At 32.3% G+C, this 22,521-nt stretch overlaps 1 protein-coding gene and 3 non-coding genes across 5 annotated transcripts in view; 3 read left to right on the top strand and 1 right to left on the bottom strand.

Moving 5' to 3' along the window:
• The first annotated feature begins 7,770 nt into the window (after positions 1-7,770).
• Positions 7,771-7,843, top strand: TRNAR-UCG (transfer RNA arginine (anticodon UCG)). Its single transcript has one exon. It is a non-coding gene; the product is annotated as a tRNA-Arg (tRNA).
• A 142-nt stretch (positions 7,844-7,985) lies between these two features.
• Positions 7,986-8,058, top strand: TRNAR-UCG (transfer RNA arginine (anticodon UCG)). Its single transcript has one exon. It is a non-coding gene; the product is annotated as a tRNA-Arg (tRNA).
• A 486-nt stretch (positions 8,059-8,544) lies between these two features.
• TRNAS-CGA (transfer RNA serine (anticodon CGA)) lies at positions 8,545-8,626 on the bottom strand. The gene has a single exon. It is a non-coding gene; the product is annotated as a tRNA-Ser (tRNA).
• A 7,389-nt stretch (positions 8,627-16,015) lies between these two features.
• LOC145313163 (pseudouridylate synthase RPUSD2-like) overlaps positions 16,016-22,521 on the top strand; it is an 85,239-nt gene continuing 78,733 nt past the window's right edge. For both annotated transcript variants that reach the window (XM_080152439.1, XM_080152448.1), the window contains exon 1: positions 16,016-16,969. In XM_080152439.1, coding sequence (XP_080008565.1) covers positions 16,514-16,969 — 456 coding nt within the window. In that variant the 5' untranslated portion in view covers positions 16,016-16,513. The remainder of the gene's footprint in view (positions 16,970-22,521) is intronic.

Below are 22,521 nucleotides of genomic sequence, written 5' to 3' on the forward strand. Positions count from 1 at the left end.
AATCTTCCTATCTAAATATGTAGTTTTTGAAATTTTAAGCTTCAGACATAAAATCCTTACTACTTTATTTAATAGGATTACAATTCCCTTTCTGTGCATACATTGATATTTTGTATTGTATTGAATACAATATCTTTAGTAATAAGCTATTTTATTCCTTTGTTATAAGCATAGCTTTTCTACATCCAGCTCTCATCAGTATTTTATCGTATTTCTGTCACAATATGATATAAGTTTAAAAGCTCTTTTTTATTTCTACTAGAACGTTCATAAACATGTTTTAAACATGTTTTTGTCAACCTTATAACAACATATCAAATTAAAATAATTTAGGCTGATTAACCAAATTTTTGTCCTTTTAACATTAGAATCATTACAATATTACCTAATCAATAACATTACCTACAATAGTATTTGCCAATGTCTAAAATATTTCGCTTTGCTATTATGGAAATTTTCATTCTTTATCCCTCTTACAATCATGAATAAACAAGGTTACTTACAATTCAGTATCTTTGTGCTTTTTTGACATTATCAAAGCAATTGATCTACATTGTAACTTAACTGTCTTAGATAAGAGTGTGTAATTTACAAAGAAGATAAAGTATAGAATAGAAAACTCTAAATATTTCTTGGAAATTTGAAAGAAAGATTGACATGCGCAGAAAGGAAAATTATATCAAAGTACAGATCACAGTGACAGGTTGGACAAAACTGGAATAATTTAATTTCTATCAAAATCTAATAATTTTATTTTGAATATTTTTTCTGAATAATTACTAAAATCATGTGATTTACTAAAAGCCATATAGACGTATAAAAGTTCCAATTTTAATTTAGGCTACCCAGGCAGAATCTTCTACCTGGATTCTATTCTATACTTTATCTTCTTTGGTAATTTATTCTTGTGATTGGTAATTTGTGCATTTTTTAGCGAAGCTAATCTGTAATTTACTTTGTAAGTACGTCCGCAACGATATAGTGGAAATGGACTTAATCAGCTGTTTTTTTTCTTTTCAACATTTCCATCATTGTGGGGCATATTTGAGTATAAAACATCCATAGCAGTTTGAAGCAGCTTTTGGGCCACTTTTATCATATTTACTGATTTCCTCATATCATTGGTGTTTTTTGTCCAATTCTCAAAAAATTGTGGATAATAGTATCAAAATTAAATTCCCCGTTGTTCATATATGAAAGGACATGTAGCTTTATTGTGATATTTCTTTATCTCTGCTGCTATTTAAGATATTGTCTATATATGTATAATTTGACTTTATATTACTTTAATTGTTATTTTTGGCTCAGGTACTTGCCTTTATTAATACAGAGAAGGGACATTAGGCTATACAGTACACTAGTGCACAAAGTAACCGCTGAACCGATTTGGCTCTAATCTTTAGGGAATATGACTACTGGTTCTGTTTTGGCTTTAGGCTATTTTTTTGGTAAGTGACACACCCCAACCCCCCCTCCAAATTTTTTCTTCTTTTAAGCATAAACAAATAGGGGGGGGGGGTGGACTTCCCATCATGTATTAGAGCTTCGCCTCTAGTGGGTAGGGGCAAAGTCACTAGTATGCTATTATTGTGACACAAGATCTCGCTAACCGCTGAACCGATCAGGTTCTCCTTAAAAGGGTAGCTTCTCATAGATCCCGGGAAGGTTTATAACTATTTTGTGGGAGGGTACCACCACCCTTCCAAGAGAAATCGCCCATAAAAAAATTCCCCCCCCTCCTCTGACTTTCCCCTCCTCAAGTAGCCCTAGAGGCCTCTAGGGAGCGTAGCCGCTAGTATGTTATTATTGTGACACAAGATTGTTGACTGTATGACAACATAGAGACACCCTGTATATGTTATTATTGTGACACAAGATTGTTGACTGTATGACAACATAGAGACACCCTGTATATGTTATTATTGTGACACAAGATTGTTGACTGTATGACAACATAAGAAACAGTGAGGAATAATTAATGAAAGAATAATAGTTGTTCTACAACATCTTATAACAACAACAACACAAATACAAAATATTCATTGTAGCGTGGCCAAATTGTATTGGGGAGTGAAGACACTCGACTAGAAGCTTATACGGTTAGTCGGTCAGTCTTAAACTTCATTATTTCTTTAAAGCTTCTTCTTTTTGTTAATTCTGTGTTCTTAATATTTTTAATAACTTATCCTATTGTATAAAGTAGTAAGGTTTTCTTTCTGAAGCTTAAGATCTCAATAACTAATGAACCGATTATGTTCTCAATTTTTGGTAAGCTTCACATAGGTCCCGTGATTGTTTTAGACTATTTCAATTTTAGATTTAACTCTTGGGATGGTCTTAGGCTATTTTTTTGTCCCTTTGAATACAGAGCCCGTAGACGCTAGTTTAATATATATTTAGCTTAAATTATGTTTTTTAATGTCAAGAAAGGTAGAATACTGAACAGCTTTATAAATAACTAGCGGCTACGCCCCTAGAGGCCTCTAGTGGCACTTGAATTGTTTTTATTTATATTCAAAATATAGCTATTTAACGTTTGACGCTTATTTTTCGTTGAACTCTCTTTCTAAAATCGATTAATTAAAAAAAAAAATTTAATTTCTCTAGGGAGGGTGGTGGTACCCTCCCCCAAAATAGTTATAAACCTTCCCGGGACCTATGAGAAGCTACCCTGTTAAGGAGAACCCGATCGGTTCAGCGGTTAGCGAGATCCTTCGGTACAGACACACAGACAGACACACAGATACACAGACATCCTGTTACTTTAGTATAAGGATGAAAAGTAAAAGTAAATACTAAAGTAGTAACAATACCATAAGACAATCAAAATAAGGATAATAAGAAAAAAAAGTATTTTAGACAAAGTGAAAAATTTAGCAGCAAAGACAGGATAGGGTTTAAGAGGAAAATAAGCAGTATATTCTTACAATAAATATTATTTTTCTTCTAAAGAATTGTATTGACGTCAAAAAAGGAAAAATTGATGCTAGGCTAAGACCGTCTAATTAAAAAATATGGTGATTCCCTTCAAAGTGCCAAGCGAGCATTTTGAAGGGAAGCTAAGACCAAACCAGGATCTGAGCTTCCCTAATATTACAAAAATCAGTCGGTTCAGTTGTTGTTTAGCTCTTAATGTACCGACAAAAACTTAACAATCTATATAATAGAAAAGTTTCTTCATCTCAACTTCTAGGTCAGATTTTTTTAAAACAACCCCTAGAAAAGTTTCTCTGAAAAGTAAACCCAATCGGATCAGCAATTTTCTGACAAAAAGAACACGTTACTACTTTAAATTATAGAATGACTTATAGAAATTTAACCTTTTGAGTTTTTGTTGTATTTCAGCAAGAATGCCTGCATTCCAAATTTGCTAGAATATGATTTCAACACATAATTATTGTTAGCAACATTTTTCTTATCTTATAAAAACTTTGTCAAGGAGAGTAAATAACAGTTTTTGCCTCCAGCTAAGAGCAGGGATATGGCACTAGGAAAGAAAACATGTGAAGTATGTAAAGGGTTTTTTTCCCCAACTGTTTCCTTCTATCAAAATAATAGATATATTATCACTTGAATTTTACACCAGATTTTCATGTTCTTTAACAAAGTGAAACTTGCAGCGGGCTAAAATGACGATCCCGTCTCTTCTTACTGAATGAGCAAACTGACCAATAAACTAGTTCTATGTTAGCAAGCTATATTGACGAAAATTTTTTCCCTTGTCTTGATATTCACATATATTCTACATCCACTGTCAAAATGGAATGTTAATAATTAGGCTTTCATTATCTTCAACCTTTTCCCCTGCTGTATCTTTTTTTGATTATTCTGACTGACTAAAAATAAAAGAGAAAAATTTTGTACAGATAACCCAACCTTGTCCCTGATTAAAGCACAAATTGTATGTGTATGTAAATTTTAAACTAACTTGGTCATTATTCTCATATACAAAATCAGGATGATAAATTTACAAAAAGCGGGCATTGTAGAAGTAATGCCCCTAGAAACCCTACTCCCCCCTCCCTATCAATTATAATTTCTATTTCTTAATGTTAATTCTGGGATGGGAGACCAGTTACGTGCACGCCGTCCATCCTGCACCGTGCATCAATGATCCTAGGAGCTACACCAGAAGAGTCCTACTGTGCTGGAAAGGTCCTAGGGTAGATGCCAGACTGAATTCTGGTCACTTCCCCCAGTTCAGGGGGTTTGGGTGGGGCTAACAATCCTTCCCTAGAAAAAACCTACTCACGTTCAACATTCAATCTGCACAAAGTAAAGACCAATTTAACTTTGGGCTCGGGAACGAAGTAGAGGTTGGAAACAACAATGTTAATTCTGAAGTTAAGTAAATCCCCCCCCCCCCTTCTCTTTAAAAGTGACCTATAGACCTTCTTATCGTGGCTAAGAGTAAAAAGTATAGTAAAAGGGTGAATTTCTACTATTATGTACCATCTTTTCTTTATTATACATGTAGGTCCTTTCTAAAGGTTTTTGTCCTTCTATCATAAATACATATATCTACCTATTAATGGTCAAAGCGAAGGTTATATATTTTTTCATTATAAAAAGTTAGATCAAATAAGGAGAGATTACAAGATGGATGGATAATAAACGTGTGGAATTATTAGCAAGCCAACAGGGATAAGTCAATGGGTAATAAATTAATCTATCCCCAATCTCCCCAATCTTTTTAGTGCATAGTAAATATTTTGAAAAATTTAAGGAACAGTTATTATGAAAAACAAATTGGATGAGATTACAAGATTTGGAAGATAAATTTGTGGTATTATTAGCAGGCATACAGGGATATATTAATAGATGATAAATTAATCTTCTTCCCAATCCTTTTAGTGCATAGTAAATATTTTGAAAAATTTAAGGTACAGTTATTATGAAACACAAATTGGATGAGATTACAAGATTTGGAAGATAAATGTGTGGTATTATTAGCAGGCATACAGGGATAAGTAAATGGTTAATAAATTAATCTACCCCCAATCTCCCCAATATTTTTAGTGCAACGTAAATATTTTTAAAAATTTAAGGGACAATTATTATTAAAAACAAATTGCATGTGTTTACAAGATGGATGTAAGATAAACGTGTGGTATTATTAGCAGGCATACAGGGATAAGCCAATGGGTAATAAATTAATCTACCCCCAATCTCCCCAATCTTTTTATTGCATCTGTAAATATTTGGAAAAAATTAAGGAACAGTTATTATGAAAAACAAATAAGAAGAAATTAGAAGATGGATGGAAGATAAATGTGTGGAATTATTAGCAGGCATACAGGGATAAGTTAATGGAGAATTAATTAATCTACCCCAAATCTCCCCAATCTTTTTAGTGCATAGTAAATATTTTGAAAAATTTAAGGAACAGTTATTATGAAAAACAAATTGGATGAGATTACAAGATTTGGAAGATAAACGTGTGGAATTATTAGCAGGCATACAGGGATAAGTAAATGGAGAATTAATTAATCTACCCCCAATCTCCCCAATCTTTTTAGTGCATAGTAAATATTTTGGAAAATTTAAGGAACAGTTATTATGAAAAACAAATTGGATGAGATTATAAGATTTGGAAGATAAACATGTGGAATTATTAACAGGCATACAGAGATAAGTCAATGGAGAATAAATTAATCTTCTTCCCAATTCCAGGCCTTTTAATCTCCCCAATCTTTTTAGTGCAATGAAATTATTATGAAAAACAAATAAGAAGATATTACAAGATGGGTGGATGATAACGCGTGGGTGGAATTATTAGCAGGCATACAGGGATAAGTAAATGGGTAATAAATTAATCTACCCCCAATCTCCCCAATCTTTTTAGTGCATAGTAAATATTTTGAAAAATTTAAGAAACAGTTATTATGAAAAACAAATTGGATGAGATTACAAGATTTGGAAGATAAATGTGTGGTATTATTAGCAGGAATACAAGGATATATCAATGGATAATAAATTAATTACCTCCCAATTCCTTTACTTATAGTAAGTATGATGAAAAATTTAAGGGACCATTATAATGAAAAACAAATTGGATGAAATTACAAGATTTGGAAGATAAATGTGTTGAATTATTAGCAGGCATACAGGGATAAGTCAATGATTAATCAATTGATCTTCCTTCCAATCCTTTTAGTGCAACGTAAATATTTTTAAAATCTTAAGGGACAATTATTATGAAAAACAAATAAGAAGAGATTACAAGATTTGGAAGATAAATGTGTGGTATTATTAGCAGGAATACAAGGATATATCAATGAATAAAAATTAATCTTCTTCCCAATCCCTTTAAATAAAACGAAAATATTTTTGAAATTTTAAGGGAAAATTATTATGAAAAACAAATAAGAAGAGATTACAAGATGGATGGAAAATAAACGTGTGGAATCATTAGCAGGCATACAGGGATAAGTCAATGGGTAATAAATTAATTACCTCCTAATTCTTTTACTTATAGTAAGTATGATGAAAAATTTAAGGGACCATTATTATGAAAAACAAAGTGGATGTGATTACAAGATGGATGGAAGATAAACGTGTGGAATTATTACCAGGCATACAGGGATAATATCAATAGATGATAAATTGATCTTTCTTCCAATCCTATTAGTGCAACGTAAATATTTTTAAGAATTAAAGGGACACTTATTATTAAAAACAAATAAGAAGAGATTACAAGATTTGGAAGATAAATGTGTGGTATCATTAGCAGGCATACAGGGATAAGTCAATGAACAATAAATTAATTACCTCCCAATCTTCCTAATCTTTTTAGTGCATAGTAAATATTTTGAAAAATTTAAGGGACCATTATTATGAAAAACAAAGTGTATGAGATTACAAGATTTGGAAGATAAATGTGTGGTATTATTAGCAGGCATACAGGGATAAGTCAATAGATAATAAATTAATCTTCCTAATCTCATCAGTTGAAAGTTCATCAGGATCTTAAGGGATAAGACGATAGACAATATATGTATACTAGAGTTGGCTCGATATAACTATCTCCCTATTGGCTAGTTTTCTATATGCATATATATTTCTTAATAAATCTATCTTACTCACCCGGCATTACTATTTAAACGGAAGTAAATATTTAATAATTTAAATGATCTTAAAAGATTTTTTTAAATTATATTTTTTTCTTTACATTACCATCACCAAAGGGTTTATTATATGATTACAATTTTAGTTCAATATTTGAACACACAAAGTGTCGCCACAATCGAATTCTTTTAAAACAGAGTTTTCTTTAATTTATTATATTATAAATTTAAATTTTCTTTTTTATGATTAGAAATTAAATACTTCATTATAATGTAAATAGCAACATGAAATGAAAAAAATGAATTTATTTTTAATAAAGTAAAATAATGGGTCTTATCGTTCTGGGCAATGAGAGTTTATTATGGATTATTGGAGCACTATGAGTTTTCAACGAATATTCCTTGGAAAACTTGAGCTCGTTTATAGACATTTATTTCCTATATAGATCTGACATGGATCTTGAAGCAATTAGGCAGGCCGTTTTGTACATGTTAAAAATTGGAAGATTTCATTAAATAAAAGTTATCGCAAATATACTTAGTAAATAACTTACATACCCAATAATAATAATCAAAATTACACATGTTGTAGAGGAAGGGAAAAGCGAGGTAGTTAAATTGCCCCCCCCCCCCTTACCCAATATTCGGATTTTATTCAATCTTTTAAAACATTATTAGTAAAAAGGTGCTGTCAATTAATAGAGGGCGTGTGGCCTAATGGATAAGGCACCAGACTTCGGATCTGGGGATTGCAGGTTCGAGTCCTGTCACGCTCGTTATTTTTATTTTCTTCAACTTAATCATAACAAATAAATAATTAAAGTTTATTACTGGTACTTTTTAATTGCACAAATTAGTTGTTTAAATAGACATATATATAGTTATTTTACAGATATTAAACGTAGATATTATTATGAAGGGTGTGTGGCCTAATGGATAAGGCACCAGACTTCGGATCTGGGGATTGCAGGTTCAAGTCCTGTCACACTTGATATTTATTTTCTTAAATTTAATCATAACAATCAAATAATTAAAGTTTATTACTGAGTACTATATTTTTATTGCACACAAATAATTAAATAGTTGTTATATAGACGTATACACATTTAAATAGTGATTATAAACGAGACTTTTAAATGAGATGGGCGTGTGGCCTAATAGATAAGGCACCATACTTCGGATCTCGGAATTTCAGGTTCGTATCCTGTCACGCTCGAGAAACTCGTCTTTATTATTCTAAATAATTTGATGTACATCATTTTATTTTTTTTGGGTAATAAAAAGTACGATTATTTAGCAGATATTTTTTTATTAAAAAGTTAAATTCTAAACTTACTATAACACTGCACTAGCCGTAATATAATCATGTCACGAAACCTCGAAACTTACAAAGCTGCTTTTATTCCAACTGTCAGCTGTCGGCAGCTGCAGATTGTAAATAAATATTTGTAGGTGAAACTTTAAAGTTAAAAGTATTCGCAGCCGGCAGGATTCGAACCTGCGCGGGAAGATCCCATCTGATTTCGAGTCAGACGCCTTAACCACTCGGCCACGACTGCTATATATAACTATGCCAAAAAATACATAAATATAGAAATGTATTTATTTTTAGTAGCGAAGCTACTCTATAATTCACTTTGTCCGTGCTTCAGTCAGTCCGTCCGTAACGCTATGGGGGAAATGGGATTTACTCAGCTCCTATAAAAGATAGAATGCTGAATTTTTTTGACAACATTCCCATCATTTAAGAGCACAATTGACTATAAAACATCATTGGCGTTCGGACCGATTTTTAGCAGGTTTTAGGCTATTTTTATATTTTTCACATTTTTCTCCATATCTTCAGTGTTTAAGGTCCGATTTTCAAAATTTTTTCAGTTACAGATATCAAAATTAAATTTCCCGTCGTTTAAAGGAACAACCATGAAGGCCAGACTGCCTTTTCAGCAGGTTTTAGGCTATTTTTATATTTTTCACATTTTTCTCCATATCTTCAGTGTTTATGGTCCGATTTTCAAAATTTTTTCAGTTATAGATATCAAAATTAAATTTCCCGTCTTATAAAGAAAACAACCATGACGGCCAGACTGCTTTTTTAGCAGGTTTTAGGCTGTTTTTTTTATATATTTAACATTTTTCTCCATATCTTCAGTGTTTACAGTCCGATTTTCAAAAATTTTCCGTTATAGATATCAAAATTAAATTTCCCGTCTTTTAAACAAAATAACCATGACGGCCAGACTGCCTTTTTAGCAGGTTTTAGGCTATTTTTATATATTAAACACTTTTTTCCATATCTTCAGTTTATATGGTCCGATTTTCCAAATTTTTTAAGTTAAGGATTTAAAAATAAAATTTTTAGTCGTTTTAATAAAACAACCATGACGGCCAGACTGCCTTTTATCAGGTTTTTGGCTATTTTTATATGTTTCACATATTTCCCCATATCTTTGTTTATTTTGATGTAATTTTCAAACTTTTATGGGATATCTGTATCAAAATAATTTTTCCCATTGTTATAAGCATCTTTAATATAATTTACTTTGACCATCGTCTTCATGCAAAATAAAACAAGGTTTCATGTTTTTTTTTATCCAATAAATCTATTCTTGATTTTAGTAAAAACCTTTTAAATCTACCTGTACGTATTCCCATCGACGATTTTTTGTGCTTCGCTACTTATGGATGTTGTCATCCTTGTTATATATATATTTTATGTGTTCAAATTTGATTGGTCAAATATATAAACATTCTAGATGATGTTGATGGACATAGTTGTCCTTGTTTTTTAACAGTGGCAGCCTTTTAAAGTATTCCTACTCAGGGATCTAAAGGGATAAGACAATGGTCGATAAATTGATATACATCCCGAATTATGACACACAAAATAACCCCTTCTGTAGATAAAAATTAATGGTTGAAACGATTGAACACGCAACTTAACGAATCAACCATCAAAATACACCTGAGCCAACGAATAAGAAAACATTTTTATAACTTTGGGGACCAGTATAAACAGCCCATTGTCCCCTCTCTCTCTCTCTCTCTAAGCGGGAGCCCTTTAAAGTATTGCTACTAGGGGCCGCTAAAGTATCAAATTCAATTCTACCCAGGGTCATTGTTGTCTTAAGAAACACGAGATCATATGAGCAGATTATCTATAGATAGTGACAGGTGCGATATTTTAGGAGGTGGGGGTTTTCAGTGGGGCGGGGAATTTATGGGGGGGGGGAGGGTTCTGATATATAAAATAGACGGGTAATATTATTTTTGAACAATTGTAAGAAAGCAAGGGTTTTTAATTCCATAAGTAACGCAATAATAACAAGAAAACACTATTTTTAATAAAAAAAAAAATTATAAAATTGTTTTTTTTTATAAATCCAATTTGTTTCAATATTTTTTTTACAATTTGTTGAATTTGGTAAAAGCAGTGGAGTTTACAGGTTTTTTTTTCATTGGGGTATGAACCTTTAGGAGAATAAAAGAAGGGAAAGGAAGGCCTTCTAAATTTCAATATCAAAGGGATTGTTGACACCCTCTACACCTTCCAAACGCTTATGAGCAAGATGAACAAGGGTGACAACATCCATAAAAGTGAATCTTTATAATCAGAAGGAAGGACAAACGAACACTAACTCTTGTAAAGTGTCAGAACTTAATAAGCAGTCTAAACAAATTTGTATATAAATTTGTTGCAAATTTGCGTAAACCAAAGTAAATTTTAGGATTTGATTATAGAGAATGAGATGCCTCGTTTATAATATTGTACCTTGTTGTCCTACCTTTCATTACTCCAAAAAATCGACGAATAGGAAATTCTAAGATGTCTAATTTAACAAAAAGAGCTAACCGACGGACCTACCCTAATTTTGTATTTTGATAATATGCATTATCTTATACAAAGTAAGTCCTAGAGTAGGTCTGCTACTAACAAAATAAAAGAAATCAGACACACATAATAAAGATAAAAACACAAATGTAGATAAAGGAAAGAAATTTTTATAGGGAACGAGAAAAAGGAGTTTCTTCAAAATCAAAGATGTGAGCACATGTATGTTCACTAAGATTCTGTAAACAGCTGGCCACTTGTCGTTTTATCATTTACTAGCGGATTCGCCCCTAGCCTGTAGGGGCTTTGCCCCAAGAGTTAATTTAGAAAAAATTAAGTACTACTGGAGCTGCCACCACTTATTTCAAATATTTTTTTTTTTAAATGGGGGGAGGTCTTTTTTATATTTGGGGGGTTGGGCGTGTCCCCCCCCCCCCAAAAAAAATAGCCTAAACCATCACAGGACCAGTAGGTAGAAAACGTTCGGTTTAGTGGTTACCGAGATCTTAAGGGACGGACAGACAGACGCACAGACATCAAGCTACTTTGTATTATAGATAGGTAATTTCTGTATTGGTATAGGTTAGGTTTTGGGCTGTTGCGTCACCCCTACAGAGACATGGTATCTGGACCCCCCCCCCCCAACCCACCAAAAAAAGTATACGGTGGATCCTCTCCCAACTTAAGCAAAGATCATTTATATAGTTTATACTTTGTAAGTATAACGCAAAAGCCTCTTTATTAATTAAATAGTTAATTAGATGTCAGTCTAATCCCTTTACTAAAACATGCAGTTTTGGACGAACACCAAATATACGACTATTCCAACTACTGCTATTGTCACATAAAAAAATAGAGAATGATATAATGCGAATTGGCATTTTGTACAGTAAAAAAATTAAACTGAATTTAAAATATACAGGATAGATAAGGGAATAATTAATATGAAGTTGACGAAAATTTTAAAATTGGAATTTAGCCAAAGAGGTGAAATTAGAAGCAATTTTTATTTAGAATTTGTATAAAAATAACTAAATATATAATGGTTACAAAATAAGGCTTCAAATTTTTAAAATGTGCATTTCAAATACAAATTTATCTGGATATTTCTAGCATTTGTTAATGAAACTACTTTAAGAGTTCAAGTTGTACGAAATTTGTTCATTAATTCTGGACTACCAAGAAATGGGATCCAACTTTTTACATTTCAATATTTCCGGTAAACGTTAGGCAAATGTTAGGCAGCTAGACGATGGGGCGTGCACAGGTTTTATATGGTAAGTGGGGAAGGGTAAATATAAGGCAAATGTTAGGCAAAAGTTAAGCAGCTAGACGATGGGGCGTGCACAGGTTTTATATGGTATGTGGGGAAGGGTAAATATAAGGCAAACATTAGGCAAATGTTAGGCAGCTAGACGATGGGGCGTGCACAGGTTTTATATGGTATGTGGGGGAGGGTAAATATTAGGCAAATGTTAGGCAGCTAGAGCAGGGGCGTGCACAGGTTTTATATGGTATGTGGGTGAGGGTAAACATTAGGCAAATGTTAGGCAGCTAGAGCAGAGGCGTGCACAGATTTATATGGTATGTGGGGGAGGGTAAATATTAGTCAAATGCTAGGCAGCTACATGATGTCTAGAGCAGGGGCGTGTTCAGGTTTTATTTGGTATTTGGTGGAGGGAAAACATTAAACAAACGTTAGTCTGCTAGACGTTGCTTAGAGAAGGGGCGTGCATTGGATATAAAAAGTGTCGGAGGAACACAAGGGGACACATTAGAGTAAGCATTAATTTAGACAATAAAAAACAGACAATTAATTTTGTCTTTTTAATTATCGTTAATAATATTTGTTTCTTTTATACAGCATTGAATTAACATTAATTATAATATCTGAATATCTGTCTATGTTAAAGCTCAGAGTGGGTATTAAAATAGGAAGAGGTAAAGTAGATTTAAATGATCAGATTTAAGAGTATCACATTTCAGGGGAGGGATATTTATTCTCAAAAGAAGAAAATAGTTAACCTCCAAATTTTTCGTTTAAAATAGCTTGACTTTTCTTTCTAGTATGGCTTCGAAACTGATTATTATCCGCTGAATTAGGACCGGTTCTCAGCCAAATTGAAAAATCATGAATAGCATCGTGTTAGAGACAATTTTTTACTAATATTAAAATAAAATCATAATATCAATACCAGTTTTGTTATCCCAGGCCTTCAGCTCTTATTTTATTGTTGCAGCAAAAACAGTATTCTTACTTCAAAAGAGATTTTTTGAATGGCGGAAAAGTTTCTTTGGATGACTAATCCCTGTATGATCAAATTACAATGAGCACATGGGAACTTGAAAACTATATATATATGATGACTATTCATGAATGTAAGTTTTACAGTGAAACTTTGACACAATAAAAACTGTCCCGAATTTGTATTAATTTTGAGGAACACGACAGTTACGTCATATTTTTCTTTCCCGAAAAAGGGAAGGGGGAAAGAAAAAAAGGGAAGGGGGGAAGAAAAAAGAGATGGGAGAAAAGGGGGTTTTCCCCATCTCTTTTGAAGAGATTTTATTCCCCCCTTCCCTTTTTCGGGAAAGAAAAATATGACGTCACTGGAGTCGTGTTCCTAAAAATTAATACAAATTCGGGACAGTTTTTATTGTGTCCGAAATTCTCTACGTTATTAACTTATTTTTTAGAGTTTCAATAAAGATTTGTTTTCTTTGACGATAAGGTATAATATAGAAAAAATAAGCACTAGCAGCAGTTTATTGTGCTCATTTTAAATATGTTGATTTATAATTATTTCCAAAACGATAATATGTTTGAATCAATTTAAACTGAGAATAAATATTATGCTTTTTGGGGAAGCTTTGCTTAAAATATTATTTGCATATATAATATATATAAAAAATAGCCAAAAAATAGCTTGAAATTCTAAAATTGTAATGGGCATCTTTAAGCAAAGAGGTAGAATTTACGGAGACATTCACTGTGGAAAAGAAACAAGAATTAATAAAAATAAAGAACTAATAGAAACTACTCTATAACTGGGGTATACCGACTACACCCTGTGCTCGTTTATCAATACGTCTGTCACACTTGCAAGTTACGTAAATCACTTCTTGTTTGTTGATGAATTTTTAAGAAATAAAGCAAAATTATATCAAAATCATGGGTTATCTAAGGAAAATATAGTATAATCTAAAGTTGTTAGTTGCCAAAATTGTTATTGATTTAAATGAAAATTTTAAATTGTCAAAATTTAAAATTAATCTATATTTTATTTTGAATATTGCACCTATTTCAAAACTAAAATTATTTTCCACTGTAAAATAAATTTAAAGGGGGAAGGAGGATGTGAAATGTAAAGGTGTATATAAGGAAAGGATATATAATTAAGAAACTTGAAGAGATATGGGGGTGTAATAGCTAATAGTAAGTATATAAAACAACGAAATTCTTAAAAATAGCAATAAATTATTTATTGCATCGTATTATAGACAGCTATTTAAATGAATAATTCAACAAAATTTATATTAGTTTTATGATTTTTTATTAAATATTAGTGGAAAATTGTCTGTATTACGATGCTATACATGATTTTTTAGTATGGCAGAGAACCATCCAGCGATTATTAATCGGTATTGAAGCCATACTGAAAAATAAAAGTTGATATAGGTTATTAAAATTAAGATGTTTCTTCCATATCAGAGTTTAAAGAATTTTTGGCAAACTTTGGTAATTTTTGTTAAATGGTTAGAGAATGGTAACTGCATTATCGGGCTAGTGACGATTTAACTTTCAATCATCAATAAAATGAACACAAGATAAACTTCCAGACAAAAGTAATGTAATTGAAGGGATACTTGTCTGCAATTATTATGAAACACAGTTTAATGTTTTCATGCTACTTTAAAATTTTATCCGTTTTGTAAAGACGTCAATCGGCTCGTCGCGGGGGAATCATTTAAAGAATGTTAAGTAATGTCGCTATTGCCTGGCTTGTACAGGGAGTGTTTTATCATAGGTTAAAGAAATTAAAGTTATTGTTATCTTTGATTTTTTAACCTCACCCCACCCCCTACCCCATACAAAAGGCTTGTTAAAATTTTAACTTTGTTAACCTAGCTAGGTCATTATTTGGATTGGAAAATTATTTTTCAGACTTGCAATAAATATCCTTGATGACTTGTTACATGGTTTAGTATTCTGAAAAATAAAATATTTTAAATTTGGATCTAATTCTACACTCTTGGTTTAATAAAACCTACATTGAGATTGATAGATATATATAAATGGGAGGGGGAAAGAGGTTTAGCAACTCTATTGATAAACACACAAGCTGCACATAATTAAAATCGATAAAAATCGGTCCATGTCCCAGATTATGCAGGGATCAAAGGCAACAAACCGATGTACATCCCCAATGATAATACACAAAAATACTACTTCTGTAGATTTCAATCAATGGTTGAAACATTTATACACTCAACTTAATGAACCTTTTGAATAAATTCAATCGAAGTCTCCAAAGTTGTCAAGCCAACAAATAGAAAAACTTTGGGGACTAGTGTAATAAACTGACCAATGTCCCCTCCCTCCCTGGATTTATGTCACGTTGAAGCGAATTCGACATGTCTCATCTCACAAATATAGGAAACAAACGATGGATTTTCGTCGTGTCAGCTTCGGCTAACGGAAAAGGGTGGACAGGGGTTAAGGGTCAAAATAAGGGGCAATGGAGGGGGAGGGAGGGGAGGTGGAAGAGTTAAGGGTTGAGTTAAAGGCAATCGGAAGACATGCAAAAGAATATATTCGTATATATATGTACAATAATATATGTTTGTATTTATAAAGTAAAAGAAGGAAGCAAAAGGAAGAGGGATGGGGGAAAGGAATTTGGTGCATGTGTGTGTGTGTGTGTGTGTGTGTGCAATGCCCAAGATACAGTGAGTACCGAGTACTGAGGTCGGGTCTCTCCTTCCAATTCCCTCCCCCTCCCTCTTTATATTCCTTTTTTCTTTCCCCTCTCTACAAATTCTCCCACTCCCTCCCCCCTCCTCCGAGAGTATTCTAGTGTAGTGTATTCTATATTCTCGGGTGTTAGTCTGGGTATAACCTCCCCCTCAGTGACATGGTTGGGAGCAAATACACCTACCAAACACAATTAATAAATACAAACCATCTCAACATAACACAACATTACAATTGTGTCACCAACAATTATAATAAACAATCATTCCTTAGTAGTTCAAACCTCTTGATAAATCTACCAGCGCCTGACAAAGCAGCAGGATTATAAAGAGAAAAAAAACGTTGTGCTTGAAATTGTTAATAATCCATGCTCAAAAATTGTTCTACTTTGTTGAGCCATCATAGTTGTGTGGACTATATCTAAAGTAGAAATATAGAAGCACCCAAATATAAATATTTTCATCTTATGTTGGTTTTTAAACAGTGAGATATACAATTCTATATAAGTTTTATCTGTGATATATATTCTTCAACCCTATATATTATAAACCCCAAAAATATACCCATCTCACTTCTAAAATAATTTAAATTCTAAAAATTTTCATAACGAACAGGGTGTAATAAAATAATTGGACCAAAATGAACGGAGGAACTCCGTATCTGATCCCATGGCCCGCACTGCCGTTTTCCCTGAACCACCAGCTTGCGGGCAAGCTGGCCGCCGCGGCGGGCGCCCAGGCCGCGCTTCCCGGCGGGGTCGGCGTGACTGCCGCTAACGCCGCCTTCCACCACCACAACTCTGTTGTGGTCACTTCACACAACAACAACAACACTTACCCGACCCACAATTTTCACCACAACCTGCCTTTGGCGGCCGCCGCCGCACTCGCCTCCCCACAGTCCTACCCGCCGCAGTTGACGTTCACATTTTCAAATGCGGCCGGCGGCGGCGTGGCGACGCACCCGCAGTTCGCTGCGCCCAACCCCGCTCACCAAATGTTGCCTATGAACCACCACTTGTCTCTGCCGCCGACGCTACTAACAGCCCCATCCTTGATCACCACCATGCCTAAGCTGATCCTACCAAGTGTCAAGGTAAACTTTATTTCCTTCTTGAAATTGGCTGCAATTGCAGTAAATATGAGCTGCATGTTGCAAAGTAAAATTGTATGTACATGATAATGCAGTTATTATTGTTATATATATATTTCTCTAAGTTGCACAAAAAATGATTCTTTCTACCTTTTCTTAACCTCTACTATTCTCAGAAATAGACAATTATTATTTTATTTACGGCCGTAATTTTGTAATATGAATGTACTCTTCATAATTCTAAAATTGTTCTATTATTATAAAAAAGCATAGTTATGTATCGTATTGTATTATAGACAGCTTTCCGCGGATATTGAAATAAAAAAATAAGATAAATACCATTTTTTTTAAGGTCCTGGCTAACGAAACTGGTAATAATTTTACGATTTTTATATTAATATTAGTGGAAAATTGTCTATAATTTGATGAAGTACATAATCTTTCGGCATATCTTAGAACCGGTTCTAATCCATCGGAAATTAATTGGTTTCGAAGCCATACTGGAATAAAATTTTCCAATTTAAAGACCAAATTTTTGGCGCAAATATTATGATAATTGTCCAAAATGTTCTTATGAAAGAGCAGATAAGACTTATATTATAGTTTATTTCTTCTATAAATCCAGCCATTAAAAATGGTTTATATAAATTAATTTAATTGTACATATTATTCTATAGTTATTCTGTATTTTAATTGTATAATATCCCTTAAAATATTCCTGTATATGCCCTGTTTTTTACCATCTAATTAGAAATATAAATTAAAACTTTAGTGTAATAATTTGGTTATAAATTCTCTCCTATCTAGCAAGGCTAGGGCTTGGTACACTCTTAAAAAGTATTTTCCCTTTTAAAACTTAAAAAGCACAAAATTTGTCGCATTTGTTCAGGTTCTTATATCTAAGATTATCGTTTGCTTTATTTTCTTATTGGGGCTTTATTTAATATAACCATTTAAAAGTTACAGGGATGGCTTTAGGCTATTATTCTATCCTTCCATAACCCTTTTAATACAGAGACCATGCCAGGGGTTCAGCCGCTAGTAATTTAAAAATTAATAAATGTACAAAATGTAACATATATTTTTAAAAATTGGAGCAATTTTTTTTTTAGTGTAGTTTTATTCTGGCCTGGAAACACAAGTTTGTTTTAACCAAATCCCCACACAAACTATTTTCCTATTCGCAAAGTATTTTCACTTCAGCATAATTAGGAGGGATAACTTTCCATAAAGTGCTCCTCAATTGGATATACACGAGAGAGAAAAAATAGGGTTTTTTGAAGCAATATTTTGCCTGTTATAACTTACTTTAAAAAAGGAGGTCCATATTTAGCTGTAATTTTACTAAATTAAAAAAACATTATTGTTGTAAGATATATAACAAGGACGTCCAAGCTTTTTATTTTGAGGGGAGTAAAATGAGGGGTTTCAAAGGAAAGATAGGGGTAATCTAATGCATTTTTATAATATTGAGGGGGGTTTCAAGTTTAAGAGGGGTAAACACCTTTTACCCCCACACTTGGACGTCTATACACATAAGATTATTAGGCAAATTGAGATTTAAAAATCCGCCTATAATACATTGGATTTCAGACTATCTAAGCTTTTAGAAATTTAGCTCAAGTAAACCAAAAGCTGCATTTCTATAAAAATTCTTATCCTTGATTTATCAAAAGCAATATAGCACTGATAGAAACCAAACAAAAACCTTTTCTTCTCCCAAAAAATGTATTTGAGTTTTCTTACTATTGTTGGTTTCAAGCTAGAAAGGGTTAAGGTTTTCTTTAAAATCTGTAAAAGTCAGCTATGTATTTAAACCTGCTTTTATTATAGCAATCCATTTAGGATTTTTTAAAAGCAGCTGAGGGCACTAAATTGGCGGCTTAATAACAGCTTAACGTTATATTTAACATTAAAAACATAAATGCAAAAGCATGATCTTTTAGTACTAAATATATCAATATGCTTTGAAACTATACTTTTTATACCTAAATTATTTGTTGAATTATCCCTTAAGTTATAATATTTTAAAAAATTAAAATCCTTATCCCAATCTGTGATTATTTGTGTATATATTGTAAGTTTGATATAAAAATCGCTGACAGCGGAAGAAATTATTTGTTACAAGTTACATCTTTTCAGTCTATATTATTATTTATATTTTATGGTCTATACTTGGATCTAGTCTTTTTAGAAGTAGCTAGATATTTTACAACTATGATATTATATTTGTATGTTAATTTTGGCAATTTTTAAAGTTGCTTATTAAAATATAGCTTTCTTATAAACATGGACGTTTGGACTAAGTACGTTATACACTTGATGCTCAATATTAAGGGAATCCTACTCTAAAACTATCTTTAACAACAGTCGAGTAAATCACATTTTCTCGAAAATATTCACAGATATTTTAATTTATAGAGTTTTCTCTTCTTTTGTATATCATGTACATATATTGATATTTTCTTAATTTTTGTTTAAAAAGTATGTTGTACATTGTTTAAACTTTCTACATAGAGTTAAGGTTCATCAAAATATATTCACAAACTTTATGCTAAAGAATTCAACCTTTTAAAACTAAATTTATAATATTTTCAATAGTTTTGTTCTTTATGAATATATGTTGATTATTTTGTTACTGTGTTTTTGATTTCTTGTTTCTATAAATGATTTACAACCCTTCTTTCTACAAAACTTTACCAGTTTCTAAAGACAGAATTTACCATATATGTCATGTATTTTTCATTGCCCCATCCCCGAATAAAGATTTCTGTAGAACTTGTGTGTTGTTCTTATATCAACACAGGACTAAGCTCAGCATTAATGGATATATTATTACCTGGATCTTACACCAGATTTTCATGATCTCTAATAAAGTGAAACTTCCAGCTGGCTAAAGTAACGATTTCCCTCTTCCCCTTTTACAAATACTCTTAATATAATTGTCGACATAAACTATTAAATTTTAGGTCAATATATTGTTCAAAGTTAAAATCAATTCTAGATTGTGATGGAAATGAAAAATCTTAAAACTATTAGACGTATTATATTCAACATAATTCTTATTTGTATGCTCTATTAAATCTCTATTGTATGCATCAAAGCTCAGAATGGGATGCAATTATTTCTAAACAAATATCCACAAATATCTCAGCCAACAATATCCTTTTGAACTTGACTGTTCTCATTATATCGATTCTTAAGCATTGTTATGACAGCATTTAAGAGCAGGTTCCTTGTATGACTAGACAATAATTGACGTTTCAACTACAGAAGGGATAAATTGTGTATCATAATTGGGGATGTACATTTATTTATCCGCTATGATCTTATCCCTTTAGATTCCTAATGTATGAATTCAGTCATGACTACTTTTATGAAAGACAAATTGTCGACTTGTTTAAGTTGTAGATATATCTGTCATTAAAGGCGTTGCTACAAAAGACCAACTCTACAAAAGACCAACGCCTACAAAAGACCAACTCTACAAAAGACCAACGCCTACAAAAGACCAACTCTACAAAAGACCAACGCCTACAAAAGACCAACGCCTACAAAAGACCAACACCAACAACTACAAAAGGGTCGATTTTTTAAAAGCAAGGTTGTATCGGGTTCGAAACTATTCCATTACGTAGCCAACACAGACTTTGGACAAACTGTCGGACGGAATTTTAAAAAATCGACCCTTTTGTAGTTGTTGGTGTTGGTCTTTTGTAGGCGTTGGTCTTTTGTAGGCGTTGGTCTTTTGTAGGGTTGGTCTTTTGTAGGCGTTGGTCTTTTGTAGAGTTGGTCTTTTGTAGGCGTTGGTCTTTTGTAGAGTTGGTCTTTTGTAGCAACGCCATTAAATAGCCATACAACACAAATTTAATGTCAACGCAAAACCATTATGTCTAGCAGGGCAAACCATGCCAAGAACTGAGAGAAGATGCCTCAAACTTGGAATATTCAAAACTTGATCTATTTTATCCAGGGAGGGAGGAGACATTGGAAACTGAATTATACTGGTTCCCAATGTTAATTAGCATTATCTCGCATTTGTTGGCTTTAAACTTTTATTTCTTTGAACCAATAATGTAATATACAGAATGGTTAGTTTTGAGTATCATAATTGTCTTATCCCTTAAGATCCCAGATTTTCTTTTTCTTTCTTTTTTTGTCTTTGTATGTTCTTGTGTATATATCTGCCAATCTCTTCCTTGATATATTACCCGCGCTTTTTCTGGTCAATTTTTTACAACACAAGTTGGAACAAAATCGATGCATTTTAATTTATGTTTAGGTAAATAAGAAACTGTGCACATTGCCCCCATCTATTTTACACATCCCACAAGTATAGGGCTTCCATACTGGTTTTTTAATTATCTTTTTCTACTATTAATTTATTTCTTTTAATGAACTATTTATTTTCAAAATTTGCTAGTTCAGAGATACTAATTAAACATGAAGAACTTTAGTCCGTTAAAGAAACGACGTGTCTACTAAAATACTCTACTTAAAGATTAGTTATGGATGGATATAGAATATAAATGGATATTATGACTGAAAAAATTGTCGTTGAGCTAGATTGCTCTCATGGACATCATTTATTGGTCAGTTTTTTCATCCAATAGAAGGGGAGGAAATGGAGTAAAGAGTGTGGTTAGGAGGATCGTTATTTTAGCCAGCTACTAGTTTAAATGTAAAATAGTACATGTTAATCTTGTGTAAGATCCAGGTAGTAATAAATCCATTAAAGATCCAGTTTTCCTTAATAAAATGCGGAAGTAAAACTGCCAGAAGAAAAAAGAAAAGTATTTGATAAAAAAAGAAGTACATAACTTTGACTGAAGATAAGAATTGGTAGACAATACTTTTAGACCTATTCCAAGAAGGTTTTTATTTCCATTTTTTTCTTTTAACCCTCCGCAACTATTCTGCAAAACAGCATAAAACCTACCAAGGATCAATACTGAGCTTCTCCTAAAATTGTTATAAATAAGTTAAATAATTTACGAGATCATAATGAACATACATAACATATACACACAACTAACTACTCTATTGTATAAAAATAAAGCCATTTTTTACTCTAATAATTAATAAAAATGGTTTTTAGTCCTTCTAATTAAACTCCCCTAGTTTATACTTGTCCAGCAAGGTATGCTTTCACTTCCGTACAGTGTTTCAAAATTTGCTTAAAGACTCAATTGCAAATTACTAGCAGGGTGTTTTTAATTAGTAAAGTGAAGCAAAGGGAAAGGACCAATTTGTGCTGTTTTAATAATATGCAGTTCTGATTTGATGAAGGATCTAAAGTGATAAGACAATGTTCGATAAATTGACTACATCCCCAATGATGATACACAATATTACCTCTTCTGTTAATTGAAATTAGAAGTCTAACCGTTTGAACTTAATAAACCAACCAATCAAAATTCATGAAAGTCCCCAAAGATGTTAAGCCAATGAAAAAGAAAACGTTATTATAAAACTGTGGGGACTAATGTAATGAGAAGCTCATTGTCCCCTCTCTCTATAAATATGCGGAAGGTTATGCACATCTTCCTGCAAAA

The sequence above is a fragment of the Acartia tonsa genome, chromosome 1, assembly GCF_053477335.1.
Source record: "Acartia tonsa isolate MP-2025a chromosome 1, ASM5347733v1, whole genome shotgun sequence".
Classification (NCBI taxonomy): Eukaryota; Metazoa; Arthropoda; class Copepoda; order Calanoida; family Acartiidae; genus Acartia; species Acartia tonsa.